The 15,753-nt window shown below is 43.6% G+C and overlaps 1 protein-coding gene across 1 annotated transcript in view; it reads right to left on the reverse strand.

Annotated features, from left to right (window-relative positions):
• pkhd1l1.1 (PKHD1 like 1, tandem duplicate 1) overlaps positions 1 to 15,753 on the reverse strand; it is a 192,886-nt gene that overhangs the window by 172,537 nt on the left and 4,596 nt on the right. Inside the window, exons 6-12 of the mRNA XM_078539759.1 lie at positions 14,934 to 15,027; positions 14,073 to 14,126; positions 13,001 to 13,074; positions 12,867 to 12,909; positions 11,878 to 11,948; positions 5,842 to 5,952; positions 4,910 to 4,999 (exon numbers count right to left, since the gene is read on the reverse strand). Coding sequence (XP_078395885.1) covers positions 4,910 to 4,999; positions 5,842 to 5,952; positions 11,878 to 11,948; positions 12,867 to 12,909; positions 13,001 to 13,074; positions 14,073 to 14,126; positions 14,934 to 15,027 — 537 coding nt within the window. The remainder of the gene's footprint in view (positions 1 to 4,909; positions 5,000 to 5,841; positions 5,953 to 11,877; positions 11,949 to 12,866; positions 12,910 to 13,000; positions 13,075 to 14,072; positions 14,127 to 14,933; positions 15,028 to 15,753) is intronic.

Here is a 15,753-nt window from a genome sequence, read left to right on the forward strand (position 1 = left end):
AAAATAAGGTATATAGTTTTCCCTTACGTCTGTGTGCGTGTGTGTGTGTGTGTGCGTGCGCCCTGTGATGGTCTCGCATCCTGTCCTGGGTGTACCCCCCCTAGCGCCTGTTGCCTGTCGGGATAGGCTCCCACTTTCCAAGATCCTGAATTGGATGAAGCAGTTCTGGAAAAGTGAGTGAGTGAGTGAGCTTCTCCCATCGTGGAATTATTTGAACATTTTTGACACAATCGTTAATGGGTAGATGTGTCCATAAATGTACACCTGGGACCCGACATTTTAGATGTACTTCATTGGCTGTAAAGCACTATGGCACACCCTGAGGCTGTGAAAGGTGCTAGATCAATCCAAGGCTGGGTTTAAAAAGAGTGATTTGGAGCAGCTCCCAGGCATAGCCTTTCCCAATGCAGGAGCACAGGTAAAAGATGGAATTGTACCCAGGGGAGCAGACTTCTCAATGTCATTCAGATTGACAATGTATCTGTTCTGTTTGCCCAGTTGAAGACAGCTTGTTCACAGGATTGTGTTCTATGGTTGGTTTTACTGTTGAATCTGTTTCTCACCAAAGAAAACCTATCAAAAAAGGACAATGTTGTGAAGAGTCATTCTTCAGAGTCCTGACCAAATGGAAAAGGACAAGGAACAATCTAGATATTTAATTGGAGGAGGGTCAATTACAGTGTGGTGAGAACAGATCTGTCCATTGGCAACTGAGTAATGGGCTGCCTTTAAAGAGGAGATGGTTTGGGTACAGTCAAGGTCCATTCTCATGAGGGGGAAAGGTAGGGCAAACAAATCCAGAGCTCCTCAGCTAACAAAAAAAGGGTAGAGAGTAAGAGGAAGCAGAAAAAGGATGAACATGACAGACGCCAGGTTGATAATACAAGGGAGAGCCAGGCTGAATATAAGTAAGTTTAAAAATAAGGGTTCCCATTGAAGACGGAGGTGAGAAGGAATTTTTTCTTTCAGAGGGTTGTGAGTCTTTGAAACTCTCCTCCCCAGAGAGCAGTGGAGGTGAGGTGATTGAATATTTTTAAGGCAGAGATAGATAGATTCATGACTAACAAGGGAGTCAAAGGTTATTGGGGGTAGGTCAGAAAGTAGAGTTGAGGCCACAATCAGATCAGCCATGATCATATTAGATGGCAGAGCAGGGCTAGGGGGCCAAATGGCCTACTCCTGCTCTTAATTCGTATGTTTGTAAAGTTCAGAGGGGAAATGAAAATGTGAAGAGGAGAAGCAAGGAGAGAGTATGAGAAGAGACTGGCAGCTAACAAAGCGGAGTCCAAAGTCTTCTATAGGCATAGAAATAGTATAAGGGTAAAAAGAGGAGAGGTGAGGTCAATTAGGGACCAAAAAGAGGATTTACGCTCAGAGGCAGAGGGCATTGCTGAGGGATGAAATGAGTACTTTGATCTGTCTATTAGTGTGCACCCTATGCCCAATGGAGGACCCCCCCCACCCCCCATGCTTCACCCCACTGCACTGCAATCCCCAGCCTCGCACACCCCTTGCTAGTATCAGCCTGGCTCCAGTGAAATTCCTGAACCTGGGCCCCCAGTCCCTCCTTTTCTGGGATTAGATGCACTCCCAGCAGTGGTCACTGCTCCCTGTGGCATGACTGTGGCTGGAGAACTGCTCTCAGAGATGGGGCTTCTTCCTCACCATCCTCTTCACAGTTCATATTACTTCCCATTTTTGTGTCATTTACAAATTTTGCCATTGTGCCCTGTACACTAAAGTCTACATCATTATTAGAATTGCAGAATTATAGATTGGTTTACTTCTGATCTCTAACCATTCAGCCTATCATATACATGCTAGCTCCACAGCAACTCAGCTAGTCCACCCCCCTCACCTTTTCCCTGTAGCTCTACGATTTCTTTTCTCATCAGATAATTATCCGATTCTCTTTCGAAAAACTCAATTGACTCTGCTTCCACCAAACTCTCAGGCCGTACGTTCCAGTTCTAACCACTCGCTGCATGAAAAGCTTTTCCTCATGTCACCTTTGCCTCTTTTGCCAATCACCTTAAATCTGTGCCCTCTGGTTCTCAATCCTTCTACCAATGGGAACAGTTTCTCCCTATCTACTCTGTCCAGACCCCTCATGATTTTCAATGCCTCTATCAAATCTCCTCTCAACCTTCTCTTCTCCATGGAAAACAGCCCCAGCTTCTCCAATCTATCCATATAACTGAAGTTCCTCATCCCTGGAATCACCTCATGAATCTTTTCTGCATTCTCTGAAATGCCTTCACATCCATCCTAAAGTGCAGTGCCCAGAACTGGGCGCAATACCCCAGTTGAGACTGAACCAGTGTTTTATTAAGGTTCATCATAACTTGCTTGCTCTTGTCCTCTATGCCCCTGTTTATAAAGCCCAGGATACTGTATGTTTTATTAATCACTCCCTCAAACTGTCCTGCCACGTTCAATGATTAATGCACATATACACCCAGGCCCCTCTGCTCCTACACCCTCTTTAGAGTTTATTTTATATTGCCTCTCCTTGTTATTCCTACAAAAATGAATCACTTCACAGTTCTCTGCGTTACATTTCATCTGCTATGTGTCTGTCCATTCTACCAGCCTGTCTATGTTTTCTTGTTCATGTAGATCAAGAACAGCAGAGGTCCTAATACTGACCCCTTGGAAATAATACCATAAACCTCCTCCAGCCCAAAAAATGACCATTCATCACTACTCTCTGTTTCCTGTCACTCAGCCAACTTTGTATTCATGCTGCCACTGTCCCTTTTATTCCTTAGGCATCAACTTCACTGATAAGCCTGAATTGAGACACGGTATCAATTGCCTTTTGTAAGTCCACATACACATCAACTTCATTATCCTCATCAACCCTCTCTTTTACCTCATGAAAAAGCTCAATCAAATTAGTTAAACACGGTTTGTCTTTAAAAAGCCAATGCTGGCTTCCCTTCATTAATCCAGCTGTGTCTGAGTGGCTGTTAATTTTGTTCCGGAATATCATTTCTGAATGTGAGTTAAACTGACTGGCCTGTGGTCGTTGGGCTTACCCTTACACTCTTTTTTGAACAAGGGGGTAACACTTGCATTCTCCAGTCCCCCGGCACCGTTCCTGTATCTGGGGAGGATTGGAAGATTATGGTCAGTGCCACCATTTGCACCCTTACTTCCCTCAGTATCCTCGGATGCAAATGATCTGTTCCTGGTGACTTATCAACTTTAAGTACAGGCAGCCTCTCTAATATCTTCTCTTTATCAACTTTTAGCCAATCCCAGTGTCTTAACTACTTCTTTTTTCACTCTGACTTTGGCAGCATCTTCTTACTTGGTAAAGACAGATGCAAAGTATTCATTTAATATCTCAGCCACACCCTCTACTTCCATGCATAGATCCCATTTTTGGTCCCTAATCAGCCCAACTTGTTTTACCGCCTTTTTACTGTTTATATGTGTATAGAAGACTTTCAGATTCTCTTTTATGTTGGCTGCCAGTCTCTTCTCATGCTCGCTCTTTGCTTCTCTTATTTCCTTTCTCACCGCCCTTCTGAACTTTCTATTTTCAGCCTGGTTCTCACTTGTTTTAACAACCTGACATCTGTCACATGCACCTTTTATCTGCTTCCCCTTACCCTCTATCTCTTCTGTCACCAGGGAGCTCTGGATTTGTTTGCCCTACCTTTCCCCCTTGTGGGAACATACCCCAACTGTGCTCGAACTGTCATCTCTTTAAAGGCAGCTCATTGTTCAGGTACATTTGTACCTGTCGATCTTTGGTTCCAATTTAGTCGTGTCAGATATGTTCTCACAACCATTGAAATTAGCCTTTCTCCATTTAAGTTTTTTTTACACTAGATTGCTCCTTGTTCTTTTCTGTAGCCAACTAAACCTCATGATATTATGATCACTGTTCCCTAAGCCTTTCCCTGACTGTATAGGAGGGTTAAGCATTAGGGGAAGGTGCCTCTGTGGTCCCCTGGAATTTGATCACTTTGGAGGTATTGTTCCTCAATTGTCTTAAGATTTATTTTTTTCTTTTTGATTTTTCCCAGGAGAATATTTAGTGCTGATGGATGGGGTCAGGCGATATATAAGTAGCACAGTCTGGGGCAGGGTCAGTGGACTAGCTGCTCTGTTTTTCTCCTTCATTTTCTTATGTTCACTCTTTGCTCAGCGAGGGGTTTAAAACCTATCATCTCTGAGACCAACAGGAGCCTCCAGAAACACACCGGCTATTGTCGGTGAACAGCAATCTCTTTCTGGAAAGTCCCGATTACAATCGCTTGATTTTAGGTATCATTGACTGCCTTTGAACCTTAAAAGTAAAACAATCTGTTTAATCCCTAGGTTATTTTGGAGAAATTAGTGGGCAGATCACCGCACACAGGGACCCGGTGCTTGGTAAGGAAAGCTGGGGATTGCAACAACAGACATCTTGGATATGGGTGTGGGAGCGATTTCTGTTTCCAAATCCTCTCCTTTTCAGGAGACAAACTAAATATTGCCCCAGTGGGATAAAGCTGATTCTAAATGTGCAAACTATTCTATTTAACGAGAATGAACAAATGAACAGAATCTCCCTATCACTCCTTCTACCATAAAATAATCAATCAGACATCCCAGCCTCCACTGTAGGCCAAGTTTACTTACAAGTGAGCTGTCCCTGAGTTAGAATGTGCTGGTGCAGTTAGAACACAATAGATAGATCTATTTTAATGCCAAATGCATGAATTAAGTTGAAGAAACTAGCAAGTGAGATATCACATTGTGTTTCTAACACGTCTCCCTGCAGATATGTAGTCCTATCAATTTTCAGTATATATATATATATATATATATATATATATAAAAAACTGTCTAACGTAGATACTAAATTAAAATTCAAAAATAAAAATGATAAATGAGCAAAGATAAACGGCACCTGGAAAAACTGTTCTGGGAAGATTGACTTCCTTTGGAGTCCGACAGGTTATTTGAGTAGTATTGATGCCCAGAACCTCACAGCTCTGACCTGTGTGAAAAATGAAAAATAAAACAAAATATAGGCACCAAAACTAGAAGAATGGGTTTAGTTCCTTGTATAGTGTGAATATAGCTGCTTTCTGAAATGGGAGCAAGTTCTAATTATTTACTGATCAGAGTGTAATGGATTCACTCCAAATGACCAAATAAATATATATAATATGTTCAAATAAAAATTAGTTCACATCACAGACTATAAACCACATTCCCAGAACTGTATCTATATTTAATGAACACATTATAAATGGTGTTAGAAAATAGGACCAGGCTCAAGGGAAGCACTAGGTGGAGTTGAGAGTCTCCTCCTACCTTGCCTGGTCCACCAATCGCAGGGTTATGCTGTAAATAAATGGAGCGTATCCCACAAACTGGCTGTTAGCCATGTCAGCTGGGGCGCAGTGGGCAGCACTCTCACATCTGGGGCAGAGGTTTTGGGTTCGAGTCCCTCTCCAGAAACTTGAGAACCTGATCCAGACTGACACTGGCAGTACAATACTGAGGGAGTGCTGCACTGTCAGAGGTGCCATCTTTCACATGAGATATTAATGACATAAAAGATCCCATGGCACTATTGGTCAAGAGCAGGGGGAGTTCTGCCCGATGTCCTGCCCAATATTTATCCTCAATTAACATCACTGAAACAGATTACTGGTCAGCGTCACGTTGCTATTTGTGGGATCTTGCTGTGCACAAATTGACCACTGCATTTCCTTCTTTACAACAGTGACTAAATTTCAAAATTACTTCATTGGCTGTAAAGCACTTTGGGATGTCCTGAGGTGGTGAAAGGTGCTATAGAAATGCAAGTTCTTTCATTTTTTTTGTACATACCTCCGACAGTCACTCTGGCAGGAGCGTCTGTTTCATCAAAGAACCTCCCAGTCACAGTAAGGACAGTTCCTCCTTCCACACTCCCTTCAGATGGGTGGACCCCAGTCACCTCTTCAAAGATAGAAAAACACATCCTATTTGGCTCTGTAACGTTTCAGGACTACAATGCACTTCAAACCTGTCTCTGCACCAAATAGTGAATCTCCAACTGTTATTATTTGATATTAATTAAACGGGATGTTGAAATGAATATTAGTTTTTTAATTTATTCTTTCAGAGGATGAGGCTTCACTGGCTGGGCCAGCATTTATTTCCCATCCCTAGTTGCCCTTGAGAAGGTGGTGGTGAGCTGCCTTCTTGAACCGCTGCAGTCCATGTGATGTAGGTACACCCACAGTGCTGTTAGGGAGGGAGTTCCAGGATTTTGACCCAGGGACAGTGAAGGAACGGCGATATATTTCCAAATCACGATGGTGAGTGACTTGGAGGGGAACTTACAGGTGGTTGTGTTCCCATCTTTCTGCTGCCCTTGACCTTCTAGGTGGTATTAGGTTTGGAAGATGCTGTCTAAGGAGCCTTGGTGAGTTCCTGCAGTGCATCTTGTAGATGGTACACACTGCTGCCACTGTGCGTCGGTGGTGGAGGGAGTGAATGTTTGTGGATGTGGTGCCAATCAAGCGGGCTGCTTTGTCCTGGATGGTGTCAAGCTTCTTGAGTGTTGTTTGAGCTGCACTCATCCTGACTTGTGCCTTGTAGATGGTGGACAGGCTTTGGGGAGTCAGAAGGTGAGTTAGTCTCTGCAGAATTCCCAGTCTCTGACCTGCTCTTGTAGCCACAGTATTTATATGGCTAGTTCAGTTCAGTTTCTGGTCAATGGTAACCCCCTGGATGTTGGTTGTGGATGATTCAGTGATGGTAATGCCATTGAATGTCAAGGGCCGATAATTGGATTCTCTCTTGTTGGAGATGGTCATTGCCTGGCACTTGTGTGGCACAAATGTTACTTGCCACTTATCAGCCCAAGCCCAAATGTTGTCCAGGTCTTGCTGCATTTGGACGTGGACTGCTTCAGTATCTGAGGAGTTGCAAATGGTGCTGAACATTGTGCAATCATCAGTGAACATCCCCACTTCTGACCTTATGATGGAAGGAAGGTCATTGATGAAGCAGCTGAAGATGGTTGGGCTGAGGACACTACCCTGAGGAACTCCTGCAGTGATGTCCTGGAACTGAGATGATTGATCTCCAACAACCACAACCATCTTCCTTGGTTGTATTCAGATAGTTTTAGTCTCAACTAATCATCAGGTTTATCCAGTGAGTAGCTGATATTGGTAAAAAGCAATATGCTGCAGATGCTGAAATCCTGAAACAGAGACAGAAAATTCTGGAAACACTCCATCAGTCAGTCAGCATCCGTGGAGAGGATAGATGAGAATGGGTCTACAACTGAAACATTTACTCCTCAGTTCCCCCCACAGACACTGATCTGCTAAGTGTCTCCAGTTTTTCCTCTTTATCTGCAGGCAGACCAAGTGATGGGGCTCTGCAAAGCCTCAGCTCTCCCATAGGGAAGAAAAAACAATCAGTCAGGCTCTCAATGCAATTTCGTGGCCCCCCCACCTCCCCGACACCAGTTTACAATGTAAAAGTTGGATGAGAAAAGGATCGAGGTTGGGACTGAGGTACATTTTTGAGGCAGGATAGAGAAAATTTCACTCCGAATCTTGACAGAAACAAGTCCAAGCAGTGCTCATCCTCCACGTGATCTAGAATGTTAATCCCATGTACCGACCCTGCTCCCAAATTCCTTCATCCCCTTTTCATTCACCGCCTACCAAATCAGTATATCAATGTTGGCATCAATCACTAACTCCAGTAGTGAATTCCACAACCTCACAGCCCCCTGTGTACAAACATCTTCTCCTCATCTCTGTCTTAGTTTTATATCTATGCCCTAGTCTGGACCCAACCACCACTGAAAACAATGTTCCTATCCACCCAGTCCCATCCCTTCATAATTTTAAACTTCTCTATCAAATCCCCCTTCCCATGAACACAGTTCCTAGTTTCCCTGACTTGGGGTTGACAATCGGGCCTGGATTTTCCTTTGAACACTGCCTGCCTTTTCTGGATGGTTTGAAGGGCAGAAATGAGATAAAACCCAGCCACGAACTCGCTGCCACAATCCTACCTCAAGGAATGGACCATGACCCTCCTCTCGAAGAACCGCTCACCCATTAGCTGCCCCCACACTCCCCCCCCACCGACCCCCCAGTCTCCCCTCAGCCATCATTTCTATCACCCGATTCTACACCAGCAGGGGCATTTAACCCTCTTAATGAAAGAGGAAAGAAAACGCAACTCTGGAGGAACAATTACTTTGCACTGGGTTTGTTTACTGAAGGTAATGCAGCAATGACCTGCTCTGGGCCTCTAGCTCAGTGGCTCGGGGATATAAGGATTCTGTGACCAGCTCAAACATCAAGTCAGGTTCTATAGGGACGTCCCCTCTCACAATGAGCGAGCTAGAATCAAGTCCGAGCTCCTTTAGATGCAGGACTGAAACATTAAAACGGAGATGGACGATATTACGGAATCCGTGGGCAGTGAAAGGATGTGGGGGCTGTTGTAAAAAGGAGGAGGGCTGATAAAACAGTGTGCAGTGATCCTGAGGGAACACTTAAATGATGGGGTGGATTAAATCTTTGCAGGTTTGTATTTTCAGTTATTGATGTGGAATCACTGCTCTGTGTCGAGCCCAGAGACTTGACTGGCCACAGTAGATGCTTCAATCGAATTAGCCAGATGACATTTTTACAGCCGTTTATTCTTTATCAGGTCTTTTTTTGCCTCCTGATACTAGCTAGCAAACAAAACTTTTGCACATTCAACTAACAAAGTATTTTTACAACGTTGCAATAAAACTACAGTAGAAGAAGAAAATAAATCAAGCTAATAGGTTTTGCTAAGGCATATATCTGTATGAGAAATCTGCTAATATTCCAGAGTGTTCCCCTCTTCTGGCCTCCAGGCAATGATTCTGGCCTGGACTTTGGACTCTGGACTCAAGTCTGGAGCTACACCTGGTTCCAGTGAGCATTGGATCAGCAATCAGAGGCCTAGTGAGACAAGGCGTAAGATGATGGCCACCAGCAGTTGTGGGGCCCACCTGGAGCAGGAAGTAGAGGTGGGGCAATGGTCAGGGCTGCCGCTTGAACCCCCCAGGGAAAAGACAAGAAATTTGTCAAAAGTAACATGTGAATGCAGCCCTCTGAAAGACCCCAACCATTCTTCCCTCAAGCAGACATTGTCTCATTCACCAGAACCCCCCCCCAATCTCTCCAGGTGAAGCGGGATTTGGGGGTGGGGGTTGGTGGACCAGATGTGTCCCTGGTGGAGCGGGAAGCTGCCATCACCATTTTAACAAAAGGGTGTCCCCTGACCTCACAGACAGGCACAGTTCAACAGTGGAGGTCCCAGGAGGGGACACCTGAGCCTGTTTCCCAGCAGGCACTCCATCCAAGGCTCACCATGGAGTGTTGGTCCCATAGTCTTTACACATTATCCAGCTGAAAGCCTTTGACAATGGAGCACATTGCCCTCACATACACCCCTACTCCTGCTCCTATTTCTCAAGTTCTTATTGGCTATTCTGGGATGACATGAGAAAGGATGAATGTACAGCCCATCAAGGAAGTTGAGTTGCAGAACTATTCAGGAGCAAAATGGGAGCAAATGATTAAGGCCTATTTCCTCTGCACTGCACTGTGTTTTGGGTGCTACTAGAAGGGAGTAAGGAAACAACATTTGGTTTCTTTGAATTTCCTATCACTGTGGGAACCAAATTAATTTCTTGGAATGAATATTCTCTTCTGGGATTTCCATACTGACCGTTTAACTTGAGCTGAATGGCTTCATTTAGTTTCTAACCTGGTATGGGGATGTACCTACATCACATGAACTACACTGGTTCAAAGAGGCAGCTCACCACCACCTTCTCAAAGACAATTAGGTAATAAATGCCTTGCTTTCCAGCAATGCTCACATCCCATGAACCAAAATAAATCTAGGGCATGGGTTTCTAGGACATTCTGGATTTGAGGGAAACATCAGCCACTGTTTAAGTTTGAGGTGTCGCACTCTCCGGCTTGTATCCGGTTAAATTTGCAACATTGTATCAAAATAAACTTGTTACAGGCTGGGATTTCCCGGCCCTGCCGTGGGGATGCAGAGGCCCAGCCGGAAGTCCATCGGCTTTCGGCACGGCCGTGTGATCCTGGCGGTGGGTGGGGCTGGAAAATCCCGCCCATAGTGATTGGGATTGGAGCCACTTTTTAAATGACTTGGGTAAATGTCTTTGACCTACAGAATGTGCCTGTGGAGGGGATAGGAAGAAACTGTTTCCAGCGGCTGGGGGCTTGGTAACCAGAGGGATGCCGATTGAAGAGAATCGACAAAAAAGAACCAGAGGGGGAGAGGAGGATGTTTTTTATACAGCGAGTTGTTGTGATCTGGAAAGCGATGCCCATAGGGATGGTGGGGATAGATTCAGCAGGAACTTTCGAAAGGGAATTGGATATGTACTTGATGGGGCCATATTTACAGGGCTATGGAGAACAAGCAGGAGAAGTGGGACTAATTGGACACTCTCCCATAAACATGTTGGGCTGAATGGCCTCCTTTCGTGCTGTATGATTCTATGACTTATTCAAAACTAGACAAAAATATCTCACTTTTGTTACACAAAATACCATTTGTTTGCTCTTCTAATACCACATTCTTAATCCACAATTAGTGCAGAGAAGTATGTTGTCCTTTGTCCTACCAGGCGATTATTCTTAGAATTATAATGAAACAAATCCTGAACCCTGATGAGTTAGTGCAAGACTTAATGCTAAAGAAGATGATGAATGCCAATGAGGACCTCATGAGGCCCTGGAAAGTTGCGCTGGCCTCCACCATCCCAAACAAAGTTCCCCGATGAGACGGTGAGAGTAAGTTCACTTCTCCAGCTGCTCTGAGCTCTGCTCAAAGGGAATGTACATTCTAGCTGTAACGCTAAGCACCAATGCAGCCTTTCAGCACGACTCCTTCTAGGAGGGTGAGATGATTGAATTTGCCCTATGATGTCCACATTCTCAACTTTGCTTTCAAATCCCTCCATGACCTTGACTCTCCTTGATCAGTAACCTCCAACAAACCTCAGATCTCTCTTCTCCTCCACCTCTGGCCTCTTGGGCATCCCGATTTTTATTGCTCCTCCATTGGCGGCCGTGTCTTCAGCTGCCTGGGCACCAGGTTCTGGAATTCCCTCCCTAAACCTCTCCACCTCTCTCCTTCTTTAAGATTCTCCTTAAAACCCACCTCTTTGACCAAGCTTTTGGTCGCCTGCTTTAAGCTCACTGGTGGCTCAGTATCAGTTTTTGTCTGAAGGGCGTTGGGACATTTCACCCAGTTAAAAGCTCTATTTTTTTTCTTTATCCTTTCATGGGATGTGGACATCGTTGGCAAGGGCAGCATTTGTTGCCTGTCCTTAATTGCCCTTGAACTGAGTGTCTTGCTAGGGCCATTTCAGAGGGCAGTTAAGAGTCAACCACATTGCTGTGGGTCTGGAGTCACATGTAGGCCAGACCGGGTAAGGATGGCAGATTTCCTTCCCTAAAGGACTATAGTGAACCAGATGGGTTCGTACAACAAAACATGTTAGTAACATGGTCACCATTACTGAGATTAGCTTTACATTCCAGATTTTATTAATTGAATTTAAAATTCCACCAGCTACCGGGGTGAGATTTGAGCCCTTGTCCTCTGGGCATTAGCCTGGGCCTCTGGATTACTAGTCCAGTGACATTATCACTGCGCCACCATCTCCCCTAATCAATAAATACAAGTTTGATATTCAATAGTGACTAGAGTCTGTAGCTAAGTGTGATGGAGATATACAAGCAGCTGGTAACTCCAGCAAATGTGGTATAGCACAATGAGATATGGAATTGCAGCCAGTTAACCGGAGTAAACTACCATTGTCCTTACCTGCATAGGTTTGGAACATACTGAGTTTATTGAGAGAAGAAACAAAGTAAGTTTTCACACGAGACAAAGACCTACAGTGGGGAAAAATCAGATCAACTTACAAGAAGAAGAAAGCAGGGCTTCTGTCAAATCTAAACAGTCGAGTTCTATACATTGTGAATTTTAAAATAATTTCAACCTAATGTCTAATGCTATGAAATAGTGCAAATGCTATGCAGTTTTGAATATATTGTTTGAAAAATGAATATTCTTTATGTGCCTATGTAACTTATAAATAATATACAAATATACATGTGTCCATGTCATCATCCCTGCATATTTACTATCCTGGAGGTATAATATACCTGGTTGGATAAACGAAACATACGAACCAGACTTCTTTCAGGTCCGTGCTAAAAATTGGAATATTTTTCAAAGTTTCTTTAAAAATTAAGAAAATTGAAATGTTGAAAATAAAGTTTTATGTTTTGACCACAAATATATGATGATATATATGGAGCATGCGAAAAGCAGGTAACTGGTGCTATGTGATTGCAGCTGTATAATAGCACAGGGCCCATTTCTTTTATTCATTCATGAATGGGATGTGGCATCACTGGCAGGACCAGCATTTATTGCCCATTCCCAGAGGGGATTTGAGAGTCAACCACATTGCTGTGGGTCTGGAGTCATATGTAGGACAGGTAAGGACAGCAGATTTCCTTCCCTAAAGGAAGGATGGGTTTTTACAACAATCAACAATGGTTTCATGGTCATCATCTGACTTTTAATTCCAGATTTTTATTGAATTCAATTTCCACCATCTGCTATGGTGGGATTTGAACCCAGGTCTCCACCCTGGATCTCATGACAGTGACAACACCACTATGCCACCACCTCCCCATTGCTATATATGTACCCTGGTACAACTCCACAAGTGGCCCGTGCAACATAATTACTACCCCATAAACTTTAAACTCACAACCTATTGCTTGCTGTAAATATCTTACCTTCCATGGCCATTGTCCAAAATGAAACTCACATTGTGGTGACCTGCAATAAACATTTACACGTTGAAAAGCTGTACCAGTTACTGCATTTAGAATGTCATACAGAACATTAAGGAAACACATCTCAACTTTACCAACGTAGGTTCCAGTCATTTTGCAAGTCATTGTGCCTCTGTTGCTGTTTGTATAGTCAAGTTTCAAACCGTACCTGCAAGTGTAAAATAAAGTTATTCAATAATGATATAAATATTGCCAGTAAAGCTAAAAGCAAAATACTGTGGATGCTGGAAATCTGAAATAAAAATAGAAAACACTAGAAAAACTCAGCAGGTCTGGCAGCGTCGGTGGAGAGAGAAACACAGTTAACATTTCGAGTCCTTCTGACTCTGAAGAAGCATTTCCTGTTTTTATTTATTAATGTCAGTTAAGCTGCTGCGTACAATTCATTAATTTAATGGGAGGATTGAATCTATAAAGGAAATCCATTGTTCAGGGACAGAGGTGGGCCTTACAACACGTTGCACCCAGGCTGCCAGAGAGTTTCTACCAAAGTTCCACTTGAAAGGCTGTTTGTCAAGCACAAAGTTGCAGAACCTGGGTATGGATAAGAAACTGGGGGTGAAATGGTGTTTAGTGATGAAGCACAGGTGAAAGTGAACCAACTTGAATGGAAATGAGAATTTGATGGGATATAAAATGAGCTGTTGATTCCAGGTTGATTCCATTTGCTAAGACTAATCCATGCCTATCAGCAGAGTAATGAACGGAGTGCCATAGGGAGAATTGCTGCAAATCAATTATATGTGCACAGAAACCTTAATTGGTGACATTTGCAAATGGCACCAAACTAGGAGGAGGAGGAGGAACTAGGAACTAGGAGGAGGAACACTGTCTGGAAACTCTTTCGAGTTATCAACAGTCACAGATTGCAACCCTTTCGAGTACAATCACAGTTCTTGGTTTCCGGGAGTGGGACATGAACCCACAACCCTCTGATTCAAAGGCGAGGGTGCTATGAACTGAGCCACAGCTGACATCAGAGGCAGCAACTCAGGACTTTCAGATTAATTGGACAAAGTATTAAACAAAAGCCCTGTATCACTGAATTGGATACTGCAATGGGAGGAGTTCAGAATCAGACTGGATGAATTAATTAAAGTAGGACGAATGGAACTCGCTCATCATTAAGGATCTTGCAAAACTCACAATGTATCTGAATCCGGGTGAAGGAGGTCACAGAGCATTCCCCCAGCGTAGACTCTAGAATTGAAAAACACATCACATGATTGGTTTCTGTTTGTCACTTTTATTTTCAAGGCTTTTCATTCGAAATTAATAAAAAAGACCAGATTTTGAAAAACAGATAGCTGAGTAAATGATGCCACAGTGACCGACATTCGAAGGTCACTAGACCCCCCCAATCCTCAGAGGTCCATAAAGAAAAGAATAAAAGAGGACTTCTCGAAAAAGATTCAATTCAATGATCATCCTCTGATAGGCTAAAAAGGCTTTCCTTTCTTTAAGTTTAAAAGTACTCAAGGACAAGAATGACCCAAACATCATTTCCTAAAAAAACAGATTGGCTGGACATTTTCAAATTGCTGTTTGTGGGATCTTGCTGTGCACAAATTGGTTGCTGTGTTTCCTCCATTACAACAGTGACTACACTTCAAAAATTTTGTCATCGGCAATAAACTGCTTTGAGATGGTTGTGAAAAGTGCTATATCAACGCAAGTCTTTCTTTCTCTCTTTCCCTCTGTTTCTGTCTTTCTCGTTGTCTCCAAACCGTGACCTCCCATAATCTTGTTTCGTTAACAAGTCCCAGAATTTTGACCCAGCGGCAATGAAGGTCAGAAGGTTCAAAAACAAAACTGCGAATCATCACTATTCATGTCAATCCAATCGTTTGGCTGAACTACACCCCAAAACCCAGACCGAGAAGCTGCTTTCGTACAAAACAACATAGGAACGGGAATAACCTACTGAGCTCAACAAATCTGACCCAGGCGACATTGTGTATATGGCTGGGCTGTGCTCATGCACTCTACTCAAAGGTATGTTTTTACCTCAAAATCCTGGTATTTCTGGAATTGGAGTCAGTTGGTTTGTTACTGCCATAGATATCAGTAAAAATATTTCCACGGATGGTAATGAGTTGACCTAGAAACCAAGGGGAAATCAGAAAGAGTGACGGAGAAAACATGGTTAAAGAACGTTTCCACTGAAGCCTCGTACACAAAGCTGGAGATCGTCATAACAAGAGCACAGGGGCTATTTTCAAATTCACGGGTTCAAGCCCCATTCTAGAGATTTTGAGCACGTCACCTGTGCTGACACTGAGGGAGTGCAGCATTGTTGGAGGTGCTGTTTTCAGATGAGATAATAAATTGCGATCCCATCTCAAGTGGATGTAAAAGATCTCACGGCCACCATTGGAAGAGTGAAACAAATCGGAGTGGAGGGTGAACCGGCTGGAGTTACAGAGAAGCTAGAAAGTTGGAAACTGCTGGATTTAACACATTGGCCACCTCCATCAGATTATCAGAGTGTAAAAAGCACAAAGGAGAGAAACCAACTCCGCCAGACAGTGAACAGATCAGAGAAAGACAGAAATAGAAGGGATAATACTGTTCTAAAATGGAGGGGGGAGGGAAGTGAATTGGAAGATGGCTACAGTGATCATAAATATAAATAGCAGAGAGAGCTGAGGCGTAGTGAGTGTGGAGAAAGGTGAGGTGGAGTGAGTGTGGAGAGAGGTGAGGTGTAGTGAGTGTGGAGAGAGTTGAGGTGGAGTGACTGTGGAGAGAGTTGAGGTGGAGTGACTGTGGAGAGAGTTGAGGTGGAGTGAGTGTGGAGAGAGTTGAGGCGGAGTGAGTGTGAAGAGAG

This window comes from Cetorhinus maximus, chromosome 4, assembly GCF_964194155.1.
Source record: "Cetorhinus maximus chromosome 4, sCetMax3.hap1.1, whole genome shotgun sequence".
NCBI lineage: Eukaryota > Metazoa > Chordata > Chondrichthyes > Lamniformes > Cetorhinidae > Cetorhinus > Cetorhinus maximus.